The 18,204-nt window shown below is 43.6% G+C and overlaps 1 protein-coding gene across 2 annotated transcripts in view; it reads right to left on the minus strand.

Moving 5' to 3' along the window:
- Window positions 1–18,204, minus strand: part of MXI1 (MAX interactor 1, dimerization protein) — a 68,129-nt gene that overhangs the window by 17,534 nt on the left and 32,391 nt on the right. For both annotated transcript variants that reach the window (XM_089656505.1, XM_089656506.1), the window contains exon 3: window positions 7,832–7,861. In XM_089656505.1, coding sequence (XP_089512631.1) covers window positions 7,832–7,861 — 30 coding nt within the window. The remainder of the gene's footprint in view (window positions 1–7,831; window positions 7,862–18,204) is intronic.

Consider the following 18,204-nt stretch of genomic DNA (forward strand, 5'->3'; position numbering starts at 1 on the left):
TCAACAGACACCCCTTTCTCAGGATCAGAGATATTAACATAGTTAGTTGGGCTGAAAAAAAAGACAAAAGTCCATCCAATTCAACCAGATGGCTCACTCTGGCCGCTTTAACCTACAAATTGGCTGGGTGTTCTATGGGAAAGTGAAAGCAAAAATACTCCTTTCAAAGGTTGATGCAGCCATCTTGTCTCAGAAGCCAATTCATGTCTATGTACAGGACTGGGTATGGTGGAAACAGCCATCTTGACAACAGCAGACCAATATTTTCATGGTACATGATGGACTATCAAAGCTCCAAAGCAATCTGGTTATATTGCTGTAAATGTTCGCTTTAACCACTTCCAGTCCCAACACTTTTACCCCCTTCCTGTCCAGGCCAATTTTCAGCTTTCAGCGCTATCACACTTTGAATGACAATTGCGCGGTCATGCAACACTGTACCCATATGCATTTTTTGCATTTTTTTGAGACAGATAAAGCTTTATTTTGGTGGTATTTATTCACCACTGGGATTTTTATTTTTTTTTTGCTATGTAAATCAAATCTCCAAAAATTTAGAAAAAAAGTGTTTTTCTTATAAAATTTTGCAAATAAATAATATTTCATTATAAATCTTGGCCAAAATGTATTCCTGTTATCTTTTTAGTAAAAAAAAACAAAACAAATTAGTTTATAACCAAAAATTATAATTTTTAAACATTTTTTTTAATTTTTACTTTATTTTTCTATGTGTTTTTTTTTTTTTTTTTACATACTGTCAACCTAGCAGTACAGTGTCACCATGGTGACACTGTACTACTTGTGGGGGGTGATGAAGATTGTTTTTTCTTTTTTTTACACTGATTGCTTTTACACCCATAAAGGCTGTAAAAGCAATCATTTCTCCTTCTCTCTGGCTGCATTCTTGCAGCCATTGAGAAATGCTGTGTGAGCTGTGATTGGTCACAGCTTGTCACATGGTACAAGGCTGTTGTGAATAGCCCTGTACCATGTGACCTCTGTGATCATTCACAGATTTCACACGTAGTAAGCAATGATGTCAGAAGTGACATCTTGCTTACTACTCTGCATGTGATCACTGATTGGCCAATCAGTGATCACATGATCGAGACCTTGCGCAGAGGTCCCGTACGATGATCGGTGTTCCAATGTGTCCGAAGGACACAGCGGGCACCGGATTGCGGTGCTGCGTGCTTCCAGGGAGCGCGCACAAGCAGAAGGCAGGAAGGCTGTTTATAAACGGCCACCCACCCCTGCACTGCCACGATCTGGCTGTTTATATACAACGGCCGGACAAGAGGTGGTTAGGGAAGCTTTTATATGTAAAGAGGTGGCCATTTTGTCTTAAAAAGCTGAATGATTCCCCTGTAAATAATGGCTTGTTATTGAAAGCAGTCATCTGAGGGATTTATTTGCACATTGATCAGGGCTGGTGGTGACCGTATTGTCCTACAGCTGCGTCTATCAGGGATGGTGACAGCCATCTTGTCTGACAAGCTGAATGTTGTTTTACCTATTTCCATGTACATAGTTGCATAGTTAGTCTGGCTGAAAAAAGACAAAAGTCCATCCAGTTCAATCATTAAAAAAAATAAAATTAAAGTTATAATCCTATACCCACTGTTGATCTAGAGGAAGGCAAAAATAAACCCAGCAAAGCATGATCCAATTTTCTGCTGCAGGGAAAAAAATTCCTTCCTGATCCCCGGAGAGGCAATCGGATATTCCCTGGATCAACTTTACCTATAAATGTTTGTATCCAGTTATATTCTGTATATCATAGTGTCTCATAAAGGAAGCCATCTTGACAATACCAGCCCAGCATTTCCTGGATATATGACAAGACTATGAAGAGATAATCTTCTCCCAGTTCCAAAGCGATTCGGTTAGGCTGCTGTAAATGGACGCTTTAAATAATGCATTGGCCTAATTGCTATGGGCAACACAGGTAATCGTCACACACTTTTAAAATTGAGGCCTAGTAAGCCGGAAAGCCAAAACCAAACAAGGCCAACTTGTCTCAGAGTGTTGTCTCTTAATGCGAGAGCTCATCGTGAAAGACAGCAGCCATTTTGTCTCTTAAAGTAGAACTACAGGCAAAACTTACTTTTTTCATTTTCGATAGAGCAAGGGAGGGTTATAACCCATGTCAGTTTTTTTTCCCGCCATCTGTATCTCTTTGCGGAGATTTCCCTTCGTTTCCTGTCCTATAAACAAGCAGGAAGTAAGGAAATCCCTGCAAATTGAGGGAACTGTTTGGGGACCCCCAGGTCACCAGAACAAATGTCCCGATTGGAAGATTTCCCCTCTTTTCTGGGGACAACCCAAATTTTTGGATTTTCTTTTACTTTCACTTTCAATAATAATGATCAACAGGACAAATAGAAAAGGTGAATCTCCCTAACAGAGGCACCAACAGCAAAAAAAAACACGACAGGAGTTCTAATCCCTCTCCACGCTATGCAACAACAAAAAAGTGTTCACTTTAGTTATACTTTCAGCTAATGTCTTTTTTTTTTTCTTTTAAGGACGCTTTATTATGTAAAGAAGTGGCCATTTCATCTTAAAAACTGTGTAACTTCCCTGTAAATGGCAATCAATTATTGACGGCAGCCATCAAAAGGATTTCTTTGCACATGAATGACCATAAGCAGCAACCATATTGTTCCACAACTGCCATGTTATCCCTTTATTTTGGTCAGAAGAGGCCATCTTGCCTTACATGCTGAATGATGTTTCTGTACTTCACGGATCAGAGGTGGGTGATTTCTGCACCCCAGTGAAATGAAAACTACTTCATTATAAAGGTTGATGCAGCCATCTTGTCTCAGAAGCCAACTCATTTCTATGTACATCAGAGTGTATCATAAGGGCAGCCATCTTGACAACACCAGCCCAGCATTTTCTTGTTACACAACAGACTATCAAGCGATAATCTCCTCCCAGTCCCAAAGCAAATTGGTTATTTTGCTGTAAATGGTCCCTATAAAGGATGAACTGGACTAGTTGCTATGGGCAACACAGGTGGCCTTCACACACTCCAAAATTTGAGGCCTAGTAAGGTGAAAAATCAAACCAGCTTGTCTCAAGTGTTGTCTCTACACATGAGAGTTTGTCAAGGAAGGCAGCAGCCATTTTGTCTCTCTATGTAATGTCCTTTTTTTTGTTTTTATTAAACAGGTGGCCATTATGTCTCTAAAGCAGAAACAATGATGGCTTATTATGGAAAGCAGCCAGCCGAGGGATTTCTGTGCCTGTGACACATCAGGAATGGTGGCAGCCATCCTGTCTCGTAAGTTGCATGTTTTTTCTGTACCTTACAGATCAGATTTGGTGGATAGTCACGGTCCAGTGAAAGAATTAGGCCTTAACCACTTGCCCTCCTGAGGATTTACCCCCCTTCCTGACCAGGCCATTTTTTGCGATACGGCACTGCATTACTTTAACCGACAATTGCGCGGTCATGCAACGCTGCACCCAAATGAAATGTATGTCCTTTTTTCCCCACAAATAGAGCTTTCTTTCAGTGGTATTTGATCACCTATGTGTTTTTTTATTTTTTTTGCACTATAAACAAAAAAATACTGACAATATTGAGAAAAAAAACAATATTTTTGACTTTTTGCTATTGAACATGTCCAGTAAAAAAATTTACAAAAATCAAATTTCATTATAAATTTAGGCCAAAATGTATTCTGCGCCATGTCTTTGCTAAAAAAAATCCCAATATGTGTAAATTAATTGGTTTACGTGAAAGTTATAGCATTTAAAAATGGTGGTACAGATACTGGAATTTCTTTTTTTATATACTAGTAATGGCAGCGATCAGAGGCTTATAGCGGGACTGTGGCGGGCATTCTGACACTGGGGGGGGGGGGACTGACTAATTGTCACCGACATCCCCAGTGACACCAATACAGTGATCAGTGCTAATAAAATCACTGACACTGTACTAATGACACTGTGCAGGAAGGGGTTAACATGTGGGGCGATCAAAGGGTTACCTGTAGTGGTGGTGCGCTAATACCATGTGATAATTGACATAAAAAATAAAAAAAAGAACTTGATATTAAATGGGTGAATACACAAATTGTATGAATAAATATATAGGTGTACAGTGGTGCAGAACTGTACACCTATATATTTATTCATACAATTTCTGTATTCACCCATTTAATATTGAGTTCTTTATTTAATTTTTTATGTCAATTATCACATGGTATTAGCGCTACACCATCATATCTACTTATGTTTCATCTATTCTAGTCTAGTTAGGTGTCAGCAGCTTCTTTATTTTTATATTTTTGGCAGCACATGAGTCCACCCCCTTTACAAAGGGTTCCCTGTGTGTGTACTGTGTGTTGTACTATGTAAGCACATTGCTTTGTATGGCTGTGCTATGCAGAGTCATACAAAGCAGTGTGCAGTAGAAGACAGGGGAGAGATCTGTATTGTTTACATACAGGTCTCTCCCCCATCACTGATACGTGGCGATTGCCGGGTGCCGGTGGGGAATCACCAGCCGGGACCCGGTTTTCAACAGGTGAGGCCGCCAATGGCGTCGCAGGTAGGGCACGCTAGTGCACACCCCCTACCTGGAAATGCAAAAATCACGTGTATATATATATATATATATATATATATATATATATATATATACGTACTTTACAGTATTTCTGCTATAGGGCAGCAGAAAAGCGGTTAAACTAATGCATGCCATAGACGGTTTGTTTATTGGCTGAATTTTCGTCCGAAAGAATAATCGGCCGATATTCGTACCATTAGTGGAGCAATGTCATCGGCCGATTTTCGTGGATCCTCCTCATTTCTTTTATCGGTCATGCTGGAAAATTTACGAAAAAGGGCCGATTTTCATAATTATTGGTGGCAGCAGAACAACCAATTTTTCGGTCGGAAATTCGGCCGATAAACGAACCGTCTATGGCCTGCATTAAGTGTACATCCATGCAAAATGCCATGCTTGCCTGCATGGGATGCGGATTCACAGATGTTCCGTGCACCTGCATGCAGGCAGTCCCCACTCATGTCAATTGGGACTCAGTGGCTGTAGGGACACATCTGCTGCTCCAAATGTGACATGTGTGAGGGTGAAGGTGTGTGCCACGGAACTTACAGCGTCACATGCACCACCCACAGAATGGGAGCAGAGGTTGTGTCCGTGCAGCCGCTGCCTCCCAATTGACATGAATGCGACTTCCTGCACACGTATGCAGGGAATGCTTATCCCACCCGTGTGGGCAAACACAGCGCTTCACACGGATGTACGTTTAATTGTGAACAAAGCCTTACTCCTTTATAAGGAGGACACAGCCATCTTGTCTCACAAGTAAGTGACAGTGTATAGAGCAGGCCCAGGGTCTTCCTATTACAGATTATCATGGGAGCCTGTGGCCATATTTTATCATATCTCCATCTTCCCCTGAACCAAGATCAGTAAAAGCTTGTCCTTTATAGCAACAATCAAGCCAATAAATCAGCAGAGTCAATGGAATAAATCCTGTGACCCCCTGACTGGCAAATTCCTGAGCCTCCTACATCCCATTAGCCCTTCCTAATTCCAGGCAGGACCATCATCCTCCCCCGGTGGCCCCAGGCCCCTCGCCCACACATTCCCATGGCACCAAGGGGACTGCGGGAACAAGGGAAGTGCAAAGGTCAGTGACCATGTGCCCTGCGCTGTAACCCATAGCAACCAGTCACAGGTCAGTTTACTGAACCCATTCAGGCTTCATGCACACTAGTACTTCTTTCTGCTCCTAGAAGCTAAATAGTGTTCTCCTATGTGTCCATGCACACTACTTTATATATTTATTACAGGTACCATATTGTTCGCTCCATAAGACGCACCGAAGTTTTAGAGGAGGAAAACAAGAAAAAAAATATTCTGAACCAATGGACTGCAGACATAGTACAGGAGATGACCAGAGACTGCAGACATAGTACAGGAGATGACCAGAGACTGCGGACACAGTACAGGAGATGACTAAAGACTGCAGACATAGTACAGGAGATGACCAGAGACTGCGGACACAGTACAGGAGATGACCAGAGACTGCGGACACAGTACAGGAGATGACCAGAGACTGCGGACATAGTACAGGAGATGACCAGAGACTGCGGACACAGTACAGGAGATGACCAGAGACTGCAGACATAGTACAGGAGATGACCAGAGACTGCGGACACAGTCCAGGAGATGACCAAAGACTGCAGACATAGTACAGGAGATGACCAGAGACTGCAGACATAGTACAGGAGATGACCAGAGACTGCGGACATAGTACAGGAGATGACCAGAGACTGCAGACATAGTACAGGAGATGACCAGAGACTGCAGACATAGTACAGGAGATGACCAGAGACTGCGGACACAGTACAGGAGATGACCAGAGACTGCGGACATAGCATAGGAGATGACCAGAGACTGCAGACACAGTACAGGAGATGACCAGAGACTGCGGACACAGTACAGGAGATGACCAGAGACTGCGGACACAGTACAGGAGATGACCAGAGACTGCGGACACAGTACAGGAGATGACCAGAGACTGCGGACATAGCATAGGAGATGACCAGAGACTGCAGACACAGTACAGGAGATGACCAGAGACTGCGGACACAGTACAGGAGATGACCAGAGACTGCAGACATAGTACAGGAGATGACAAGAGACTGTAGACCTTTGGGGAGTGAGGGGGGGGGGGGGAATGGGTACCCAAATTTGACAGGTACCAGCTCCCACTTCCGCTGTGATCGCCTAGGCGATTGGAAGCAATGTTGTCCTTCCCCTCCCTGTAGTTTTCTGGGACATGTGACCGGTCCTAGAAGACTACGGGGCCATTCACAAAGCGCAGCGCTTCTCGTGTATTCGCAGTGGGCACCCAGCTGTGAAGCTGTCACAGCCGGGTGCCCACACTAAAGATGCCGGCGCCAGGGAGAGAAGATGGCCTGATAAATCAGCGGTGATGAGGAAACCGCTGGACCGAGGAGCAGGTTCTGTTGCACAGAGGAGCCGAGCGGCCGTCCTGGTATTCTAACACGGCAGTGGCAATGGGGAGAATGCCGGGCCAGCCACTGTATATTCACTCCATAAGACGCACAAACATTTTCCCCCATTTTTGGGGGGGAAAAAAGTGCAAAGAGTGACAAATACGGTACTTATATAGCGCCATCAATTTACACACACGCATATATATATATCTTGTACATTTACATCAGTCCCTAACCCTCAAGGGGAGTACAATCTAAGGTGCCTAACCCAACTAACCTACCAACATGTCTTTGGAGTGTGGGAGGAAGCCGGTGTACCTGGAGGAAACCCACGCAGGCACAGGGAGAACATGCAAACTCCAGGCAGGTGGTGCCATGGTTGGGATTTGAACCAATGACCCTAGTGCTGCTGGTGGAAATGCTAACCATTTAGCCACTGTGCTGTTAGGCTATGAGCGTTTTTTGACCTTCAGAGTCTAGGAGCAGAAAAAAAAATATTTTCGTATAATTTTTTGGAGCATTTTTCCAGCAGAAAAAAACACGCCTAACAGCTTTTTTTAAACTTTTTTTTTTCCTCTACATGTACTGTGAAAACCCTAATAAAACACTGATGCTCTTAAATGCTCCTAAGACGCTACTACCAGTGTTTTTTCCAGTCTTTTTTGAGCTTTAGTGTGCATTGAGCCTCATGAAGAATTAAATATTGTGATTTGATGCAGAAACTTTCAGCGCTGTATAAATCTCATATTATTAGAATAATTATAATAATAAAGATAATCCAGAAATTTAACATATATAGAGAGAGAAAAATTAAGCTTACCTGTTTTTCTCTAATTCATTGTGTGTTGACCTAAAAAGGCAAGAATAAAATATTAGTAAAGATAATAATAACAATAATATAGTACAAATTGTGACAATACAAGCGTATTTAACAACAATAAAATGAAAGCAGTCCTAGACATCAAGCTCAAGGGCTCGTTAACATTTGTGGGTGGAGGGCAGTAAAAGCATGCAGTTGAGCTGTGTTTTTACTGCCTACCAACCTCTCCCCCTTAAGCTGCAAAGGCATCCGGCAGAAGTGTACAAATGCCATGCACTTGATGCTTTGCTTCACGTCTGCGGCAGGAATTACACTCCCTGAAAAGGGCCGCTCTGCAACCGCGTGCAATGCAAGCTGTTGCAGGGGGTTAAAATAGGAAACATATTGCCTCCTCAGTGCCTGTCAAGATCCGCTGAAAAGCAATCTGCGTGTGGATCACTTTTCAGATGCACACCATTCCTTGACACGTGTAAAGAGTCCTAACTGAATGACATTTAGCTTGCTAAAGCACTGTCCATCGTCAGTAATTGCCATTTTTTTCATCAGATTTCTGTTTTCACCTAATTTCATCCCACATTTCATGTGGGAGGAAACCGGAGTACCCAGAGGAAGCCCAGGCAGTCACAGAGAGAACATGCAAACTCCAGGCAGGTGATGCCAGGGTTGGGATTCGAACCAACAACCCTAGTACTGCCAGGCAGAAGTGCTAACCATTTAGCCCCTGTGCTGCCCTTAGCTACCTTTCAGTGCCCCTGATCTCCTGCAGCCACTTACTGTCTCCATGCGATGGCTGTATGCTATTTCTTAGGGCGTGTTTCCTGATGGTGACAACAGTGGACCATGCCTGTGTGTTGAAAGACACTTGTAGTCTCCATCAGAAGCTTGTGTGACAGGGTAACAACGCAGGAGCAATTGCACATGGCGGGACAATGCGTTGTCACCCTATAACAAGAAGTGCCTGAACAAAGACCATCCCAGGGGGATCATTCATTTCATTACAGGTACTTATATAGCGTCATCAATTTACACAGCACTTTACATATATATTGTACATTCACATCAGTCCCTAACCCTCAAGGGGTGTACAATCTAAGGTCCCTAACTCACATTCATACATACACATACTAGGGCCAATTTAGACAGGATCCAATTCACCTACCAGCATGGATCACCAGAGGTAATTTTAATGAAAGATGCAGATTTATAGAGGGACTCCAGCCTTGCCTTAGGTCTTGCACAGTTGTAGCGGCTCCTCTCCTGGACTGAAACTGCAGGACTCTGATTTCACTGCACACTGTGAGCTTCCCACAATGTGCATGAGAAACTGTAGCAAGTCAGACAGAGCCCTCCTCATTTCGGGGCTGGAGGACATCCAGTATCATCTTGCTGTTTACTCCCCAGGCTGGCTTTCATTCATTGGATATCAGTTTTTCCAATCATGTGGGTGGTCTGCACACAAAGGAATCCTTCCTAGGAACACCCACACCTCCAGCCTGACATCCACCTATAAAGGCATTTAGATGTTTGCATAACTGCTCACATGACTTGTATCAGATCTAAGGGCCGGTTCACACTATAGAAATGCCGTCCAGATGCGTACCGGATGCGTTTTTGCATGCACATTTGTGGAGCGTTCTGGTGCGTTTTTGACGCATTATGCATTCCAGTTAATTTTTCCCCTTTTTTTCTTCAATTTAAATAGGGACATGTGCATTCCAGTGCGTTTTTGACGCATTATGCATTCCAGTTCATTTTTTCTTCAGTTTAAATAGGGACATGTGCATTCCAGTGCGTTTTTGACGCATTATGCATTCCAGTTAATTTTTTCTTCAATTTAAATAGGGACATGTGCATTCCAGTGCGTTTTTTGATGCGTTCCGGTGCGTTTTTGATGGGTTTTACCGCATTCCAGTACAGTTCTGTGCAGCAAGTTCTGCTTTTTTTCTGCAACTGAAACGCACTGGAACTGCAAGCACTGATGTGTATTATGACATTGACAACCATCTCACCTACTTTCTGTGCGTTATGGATGCAGAAAAAAAGCAGCTGAAATGCATGTAGTGTGAACTGGCCCAAAAGGTACTGAGGCAGGGTGCTGTGATGTTTTCAGGAAGCTACATACAACACCCTGCCATGCCCCTCCCACCAGCCATGATTTGCTTGCACTGCATAGAGAAGCATGAGATCATTGGGTCAAAAAAAAAAAAAAGTATGTAGTAAAAATTGAAAGGTTTTATTAAAAAAATTGTTGGCATGTTGATGAGGGAGGAACCAGAGAAGGACAAATATAAGCAGATTAAACGTCTGCTTTAAAGATATTGAAAATGATATTTGAAATGAAATGCACCTGTTAAAGCTGATATAAAGCTTTAGTGATCTGGTGTACATTGAATTTCAGTTTATTATTTTATTTATTTATTACAGGTACTTATATAGCGCCATCAATTTACGCAGTGCTTTACACACACACATACATACACATATAAATATATATATTGTACATTCACATCAGTCCCTAACCCACAAGGGGCGTACAATCTAAGGTCCCTAACCAGGGGCGGACTGACAACTCATGGGGCCCCCGGGCAATAGGGGATTATGGTGCCCCTGTGTCCTTGCCCAAACTCAAAAAAACCTATGAAAAAGGTACCAGGGGCATCTCATGGGCCCCCCTACTGACCCCGGGCCCTCGGGCAGTGCCCGAGTTTCCAAATGATCAGTCCGCCCCTGTCCCTAACTTACATCCATACACTAACTATGTGCTAGTGCACACCCCTTACCTCCAGCTACATCACTCATATTTATTTTACTTATTTATTTCAGGTACTTATATATCGCCGTCAATTTACACAGCACTTTATATATTGTACATTCACATCAGTCCCTAACCCTCAAGGGGTGTACAATCTAAAGCCCCCAACTCACAGCCAGAGTACCTGGAGGAAACCCACACAGGTACAGGGAGAACATGCACAATGGTGCTGTGGTTGGGATTTGAACCAAACAAACCTAGTACTGCCCGGTGGAAGTGCTAACCGTTTAGCCACTGTAAACTGAGTATTCTAGATTGTAAGCTCCAAAGACCAGGGCCCTCAATCCCCTCATGTTTTGCATTGTATTGGTATTGTTCTGTCACATATTCTGTCCCCCTTTGTAATGTACAGCGCTGAGCAAACTATTGGCGCTTTATAAATACTGTATAACAATAATAATAATATTAAGTAGTGCAGTGAGCAGGGGCGGACTGACCATTTGGAAACTTGGGGTCAGTAGGGGGCCCCATGAGATGCCCCTGGTCCCTTTCATAGGCTTTTTTGAGTTTGGGCAAGGACACAGGGGCCCCATGATCCCCTATTGCCCGGTGGGGCCTCATGAGTTGTCAGTCCACCCCTGGCAGTGAGTGCAATGGCCTCCCAGCAAAGCATTTCACAGCAAAGCATTTCACAGCACAGCAAACCCCCCCCCCCCCCCCAAAAAAAAAACTATTTCTGTCAATATTACAGAGTACGTTTTTTGCTTCGCGGTGTGGGAACCCTGAAATGACCGTCCTCCCTGTGAAGGGGTTAAGCGCGTCCTATGTGTGCTGAGCGATGTGTGTGACTCAGGAGTTCTTGTATGGTACAAAAAGTTCACTTAAGGTTACAACTGAGCGGAATAACAGGAAGGGAGGGGGGACGCCGTGCTCATGGTGGTCAGACTCTGGTACGCTTAAAGCTGAACACCAGGCAGAAAAAAAGAAAAAAAAACAAAAAAACAATGCAATTGAAATAGATGTAAATCCAGTCGCTAAATTCCAATCGAAGCTTAAAACCTTTCACAATGTAAAAATGTGTTTAGACAAGCGCTCCTCGGAGTATGAATGATATCACATCCATAAGCAGACCGTATCCCCTTACTATAATCTCGCTGTGTCAAAATAGAAACTTATGAAATAATATCTTATAACAAATTACAATTTACATAACCGATCTTATCTCTAAATATCACCCAAACCGTACACTCCGCTCCTCGCAAGACCTCTTACTCTCTAGCTCCCTTATCTCCTTCTCCCATGCTCGCCTCCAAGACTTCTCCAGGGCGTCACCCATTGTCTGGAACTCCCTACCCCAATCTATCAGACTCTCACCTACTCCACTTGCCTTTAGGCGATCACTGAAAACCTATCGCTTCAGGGAAGCCTATCCCGCCCTCTACTAATTCTGGAATCCTCTACTCTTCCAACCACTCCATCCCCCACAGTTACTACCTACTGTCCCATTCACCCTTCCCTCCTAGATTGTAAGCTCCAAGGAGCAGGGCCCTCAAATCCCTCTTTTGGAGCAGGGCCCTCAAATCCCTCTTTTGGAGCAGGGACCTCAAATCCCTCTTTTGGAGCAGGGCCCTCAAATCCCTCTTGTGGAGCAGGGCCCTCAAATCCCTCTTGTGGAGCAGGGCCCTTAAATCCCTCTTGTGGAGCAGGGCCCTCAAATCCCTCTTGTATTGAACTGTATTGTCTCCCACTATAATGTAAAGCGCTGAGCAAACCGTTGGCGCTATATAAATCCTGTATAATAATAATAACTAGAAAAGCTCCAAATTCTGGGGAAATTGTGTGAAGTGTTCTTGCCTCCACCAGTAGTCTACAACTGGAGTGGGCGGAGTAACTGGGTGGAGTGGCTTGTCACTCTGCTGCCTGCTCACACACCTGGGTTCCTATGGCAACTCACTCTACAGCAAGGGCAGAGAAGAGCGGTTAAAAACAAACTGCTCCAACTTGCTCACTTCACTGGCGGTTGCCATCTTCAAATGGTCGTAGTTTAAAAATTATAAATCCTACAGTAAAGAGCTTTATATTGTGAGAATCACAAGACCCAGACCTATATTTTGATGCATAGTATGTCTCTGAAATATTAAAAATGAAGGCACAGTCTCAGTTTAGAAATTGCCCTTTAAATTTGAGGTGGCTAGAGTGGAGTTTCAATGAATGTCAATGGGCGACGTGAGTTGCATACAAATGGTCATATTGTGAAAACTATCAGGACTACAGCTTAGCCATTGACATTTTTAGTGGCAGCAGGGATAGCTGAACATTTTGATATAAGATTTGTGTAGGTGGGCTTGAAAATGAGGGAGTGATGGCAGTTTAGAAATCATGTCCTGATTTTTCAGCTCACGCTCTATCTTTTGTCAGCTCCCACTCTAGTTTTGAACATTCCACCATTCATTCCTATGGGACCAATTTCACCACAAAAACTCCGATATTTCGTGAACCATTTGGCAAAACGTTCTACAAAGTAATAGCACACCAATCGGGAACAATCCGCACGTTTCGGTATATTACGGTCTATGTAGTGTAAGAACTGTGGGAGGAGTTAGGGTGGTAAATTTGGCTATAATAATAAGAATATATATGTGAGATAACAGGAAGTGGTCTGCCATGCAAGAACACTTAATAAAACAAAAATCTTCAATATGATCACATTCGTGTCATATATCCGTGATCGCCATTATATGGGAATAACAATGTGTCCATACAATATTATCAATCCTTTTTTAAAACGTCCATACATAAATGTGCAAAATATCTCCTTTTCGGTTTTGTTATCTTCATAAATGTTATCTTCATAATCTCCATACATAAATGTGCAAATTATTTATTTTTTGGTTTTGTTATCTTCATAAATATTTGTCCTTCTTATCAAAACACCACCAAACTGTGACAAATCCACCACCAGCCAAATTTGTACATGCATGTACACTATATTGACAAATGTATTGGTCGGCCTGCCCTTACACGCACATGAACTTTAATGGCATCCCAGTGTAAATCTGTAGGGTTCAATATTGAGTTGGCCCCGCCCTTTGCAGCTATAACAGCTTCAACTCTTCTGGGAAGGCCGTCCACAAGGTTTAGGAGGGTGTCTATGGGAAGGTTGGACCATTCTTCCAGAAGCACATTTGTGAGGTCAGGCACTGATGTCGGGGGAGGAGGCCTGGCTCACAGTCTCCACTCTAATTCATCCCAAAGGTGTTCTATGGGGTTGAGGTCAGGACTCTGTGCAGGCCAGTCAAGTTCCTCCACCCCAAACTGGCTCATCCATGTCTTTATGGTCCTTGCTTTGCGCACTGGTGCGCTGTCATGTTGGAACAGGAAGGGGCCATCCCCAAAGTTTGGAGCATGAAATTGTCTTGGTATGCTGACTTCTTAGGAGTTCCCTTCACTGGAACTAGGGAGCCAAGCCCAACCCCTGAAAAACAACCTCATATCATAATCCCCCCTCCACCAAACTTTACACATAGCACAATGCAGTCAGGCAAGTACCGTTTTCCTGGCAACCGCCAAAACCAGACACATCCATTGGATTGCCAGACAGAGAAGTGTGACTGGTCACTCCAGAGAACATGTCTCCACAGCTCTAGAGTCTAGTGGCGGTGTGCTTTACACCATGGCATCCGACGCATTGCATTGCACTTGGTGATGTAAGGCTGGGATGCAGCTGCTCGGCCATGGAAACCCATTCCAGGAAGCTCTCTACACACTGTTGTTGTGCTAATCTGAAGGCCAAACCAAGTTTGGAGATCTTTAGCTCTTGACTCTGTGGATAGTTGGCAACACTCTTTTTACGTGGCCTACCACTTCATGGCTGAGCTACTATTGTTCCCAGTTGCTTCCACTTTGTTATAATCCCACTAATAGTTGAGCGTGGAATATTTAGTAGCCAGGAAATGTCACGGATGGACTTATTGCACAGGTGACAACCTATCACGGGACCACGCTTGGAGTCACTGAGCTCCTGAGAGCGACCCATTCTTTCACAAATGTTTGTAGAAGCAGTCTGCATGCCTAGGTGATGATTTTATACACCTGTGGCCATGGAGGTGATTGGAACACCTGAATCCAATGATTTGGAGGGCTGGCCCAATACGTTTGGCAATATAGTGTATGTGGGGGTAGGAGGGGACTCATTTTTGGGGGGTGATTTTAAGTCCTTGGGTGGAAGTAATATTTTACAAATTGTTTTCCTATTTCTTTTTATTAAACTTTTTTTTTTCATCACACAAGGGACAGAAAGTTCCCTGTGTGATGCAGTTTTTTGGTGACAGATTCTCTTTAATGAGACATGAGGGGTCTAAGAGACCCCTCTGAGAGACCCCTCATGGCTCACCTGTTCTCTAATTAAACTGGCTGGAGAAAGTGAAGGGGGGGCATGGAAGTGATGTTTTACATGTTGCTTCTAGGTCAGTAACAGGAGGCCAATCAATGGATGAAAGAAAGAAAGAAAGAAAGAAAGAAAGAAAGAAAGAAAGAAAGAGAGAACGAGAGAGAGAGAGAGAGAAAGAGAGAGAAAGAGAGAGAGCAAGCAAAAAAGAAAGAGAGAAAAAAAGAAATAAATAACGAGATAGAGAGCGAGAGAAAAAGAGCGAGGAGAGAGAGAGTGAAAGAGCGAGAAAGAGAGAGAAAGAGAGAGAGCAAGCAAAAAAGAAAGAGAGAAAAAAAGAAATAAATAACGAGATAGAGAGCGAGAGAAAAAGAGCGAGGAGAGAGAGAGTGAAAGAGAGAGAAAGAGAGAGAAAGAGCAAAAGAAAGAAAGAAAAAATTGAATAATTCAGCCTAGTCAATATCTATTTGCCTGTGCTGACTGCAAGGGCTGGGTATATCTCAGGACTGGATGGAAAGACTAACAAATTCTTTTGCAAGACATAGTAACTCCCATATACAGTACAAACAGTATGTGTTCCATCTGTGTACTTCAGAAGAGAGAGAATAATTCAATCTGTTGAATCAGTTTTTCCCCCTGTGATTGGTTAGCTAAGGGACACATGCTGTGCAGTACCTTCTAGCAACCAATCAAAAGTAATGTTTCAAGTTTCAGATTAAAGAAAAGTAAAACCACCATTACTTCCCATGGCAGAAAAGTGTTTTCTACATTTACTAGAAAAGTTGATGAGACATGTTTGCTACACCTACAGAAGGGAGATTCTCAGAGCAGTCTGAACACTCCACAGCAGATTGGAACATGGACATCACTGCAGTGTGCTGGGCCAGGATTATCTTCCATCTGGAATTAGTTTGCTGGAGCTCCCATAAACCCCCGCTCTCACAAAAGGGCCCTGCAATCCTCTTCGCTTGCACTTTAACCCTTTACGGCAAACATGTTAAAAGTGTGATTTTTTACATTTTTTAATATATGTTGGTATTACGTCTAAAGTCTTTGAAAATCCAAGCAATTAACTTCTTTTATTCGGCCTTTGTTTGTCTGTTAAATATAGCATTTAATGTGTTTTGTTATATCTGTTCAATAAGTACAAATTCTCTCTGTCTGCACTGCTTTCATTTCAGTTACATCCTTCACAGCTATTTCTGAGAACTACAGAACCCATGCTCTCTATGTTAAAAGGACGAGGAGAGGGGGAGGTTATTGTAGACCTGTGCTAGAGTGGTAGTGCTGCTCCTTCATATATACCATATCTTGAGTGAATGTTGGAAGCCTAGGAGAAGACGTTTTCACAAGTAGGGTCTCCAGGGGATAATAAAGATGAAAGAAGCCTGAAAAAATAAAACTATCGCAGCCACCACATCTAAGGATAGTTTAACAATGGTGCGCACAACAAAGCATGCATCATATCTGGTGTGCTTCCATCTGCTGTGTGTAGGGCAGCCTATTCATTTCAATGGGCTGCCCTACACATGAGAAGTGTAAAGACGAAGTCCCTGACCCTTTTGCAAAATCGTGCCGCACCATGTGTTTAGGAGCACTTGAAAATGCATGCATTAGTACAGGGCTTGAAATTTCCACTCGCCTGCTCGCCAATGGCGAGTGGAAATTATGGTGGGGTCGAGTGTGTCCCCCAGGGCTGTTTTGCTGAGCAGGCTCGGAGCTCAGGCCGGATCTGTCATTGGCACTGGGAGCCATCAGACTGCTCAATAGCTGAGCGCAGTGAAAGCAAAGCAAGGAGTGTGTGCTGTGCTCTCTTCCTCCCCCTAGAGTGCAGTACCCGGATCTGTGAGTGAACAATGAAGTACTGCAACTTTTTATGGGGTGTGTGTGTACCTGTCTGTGTATGCATGTACAATTGTACATGTGTCTGTGTGTATGTACATGTGTGTATCTGTACATGTGTATGTACATGTATGTGTGTGTGTGTGTGTACATGTGTCTGTGTGTGTGTGCATGTACATGTGTGTATGTATGTACATGTGTCTGTGTACATATGTACATGTGTCTGTGTGTGTGTATCTGTGTGTATGCGTGTCTGTATGTGCCTGTGTGTGTATACATGTGTCTGTATGTGTGTGTGTGTACATGTGTCTCTGTGCGTGTGTGTACATGTTTCTGTGTGTGTGTGTGTACATGTCTGTGTTTGTGTACAGCTGTCTCTGTTTGTGTGTGTTTGTTGGTGTCGAGTAACTCTAAGGCCTGGCTAGTAGCTCAGGACTTCAAATTTTAAGCCCTGCCTTAGTAGTTGTGCAGGGGTGCCATTAAGAATTAAGAATTAATGGCACCACTGCCTATCTGTTAGGGCTCGTTCACACTAGGCTGTTTTGCCAACGCTTGCCAAACGCCCCTATAGCTTTTGGCAAGCGTTGGTCTGGCGTTTGCGGAGCGTTATTAACGCTCCGCAAACGCCGCATGCGCGGTTCAGCGGCGGTTGCTAGGCGTTTGCCGAGCGTTAATAACGCCCCACAAACGCCTATAATGCAGTTTGAGTGGTGTTACCGCTCCGCAAACGCCCCGCAACCGCGTCGCAACCGCACCGCAAATGCCGGCCGGGCGTTTGCGGAGCGGCACCGTAGACGAGAATAGGAGGCTTCAAAGCCTCCTGACTCGTCCAGAGGCATCCGTTTTGCCGCGATGCGACGCAAACGCTCCCGTTAGAACAGCACCATGTGCTGTAATGTGCAGAATTGGCAGAGGCGTTTGGGAAGCGGTAAAAACGCTTACCAAACGCCTCTCTGCCGCCTGCACACAAGGCTAGTGTGAACGTAGCTTTAAAGGGCAGCATGTTTCTGTGCATGTTGGGAAAATTTACAATTTTGCGCAGGTTCCTGACCAGCACTAATGTGAACCTAGCATTAGCTGCAATATATTATACGAGGGTTCTTCAAAATGTTTTAGCTCTTTCATATATATATATATATATATATATTTGTGGAAACTTTTTGAAGACCCCTCATATATCTTGGGTTTTGATATGCTTTATTAGCATTAATAGAACCCTCTGTGGCTCATCCTATTCAAATTGAAGCTCACTCTCATATTATGTTGGTGGCGCTGGCACTGTAGATGCCCGTTATCTGTCTGTACTTTATAGTTTTACAAAGCCCAATAGAAGAGATTTCAAAAGGGCAGGACCCAACTGAGACGAGTTGCATTTCGTGCACACAGAGGGCT

The sequence above is a fragment of the Staurois parvus genome, unplaced genomic scaffold (genome assembly GCF_062004578.1).
Source record: "Staurois parvus isolate SC_StPar_1 unplaced genomic scaffold, SC_StPar_1.0 ptg000911l, whole genome shotgun sequence".
Taxonomy (NCBI): domain Eukaryota; kingdom Metazoa; phylum Chordata; class Amphibia; order Anura; family Ranidae; genus Staurois; species Staurois parvus.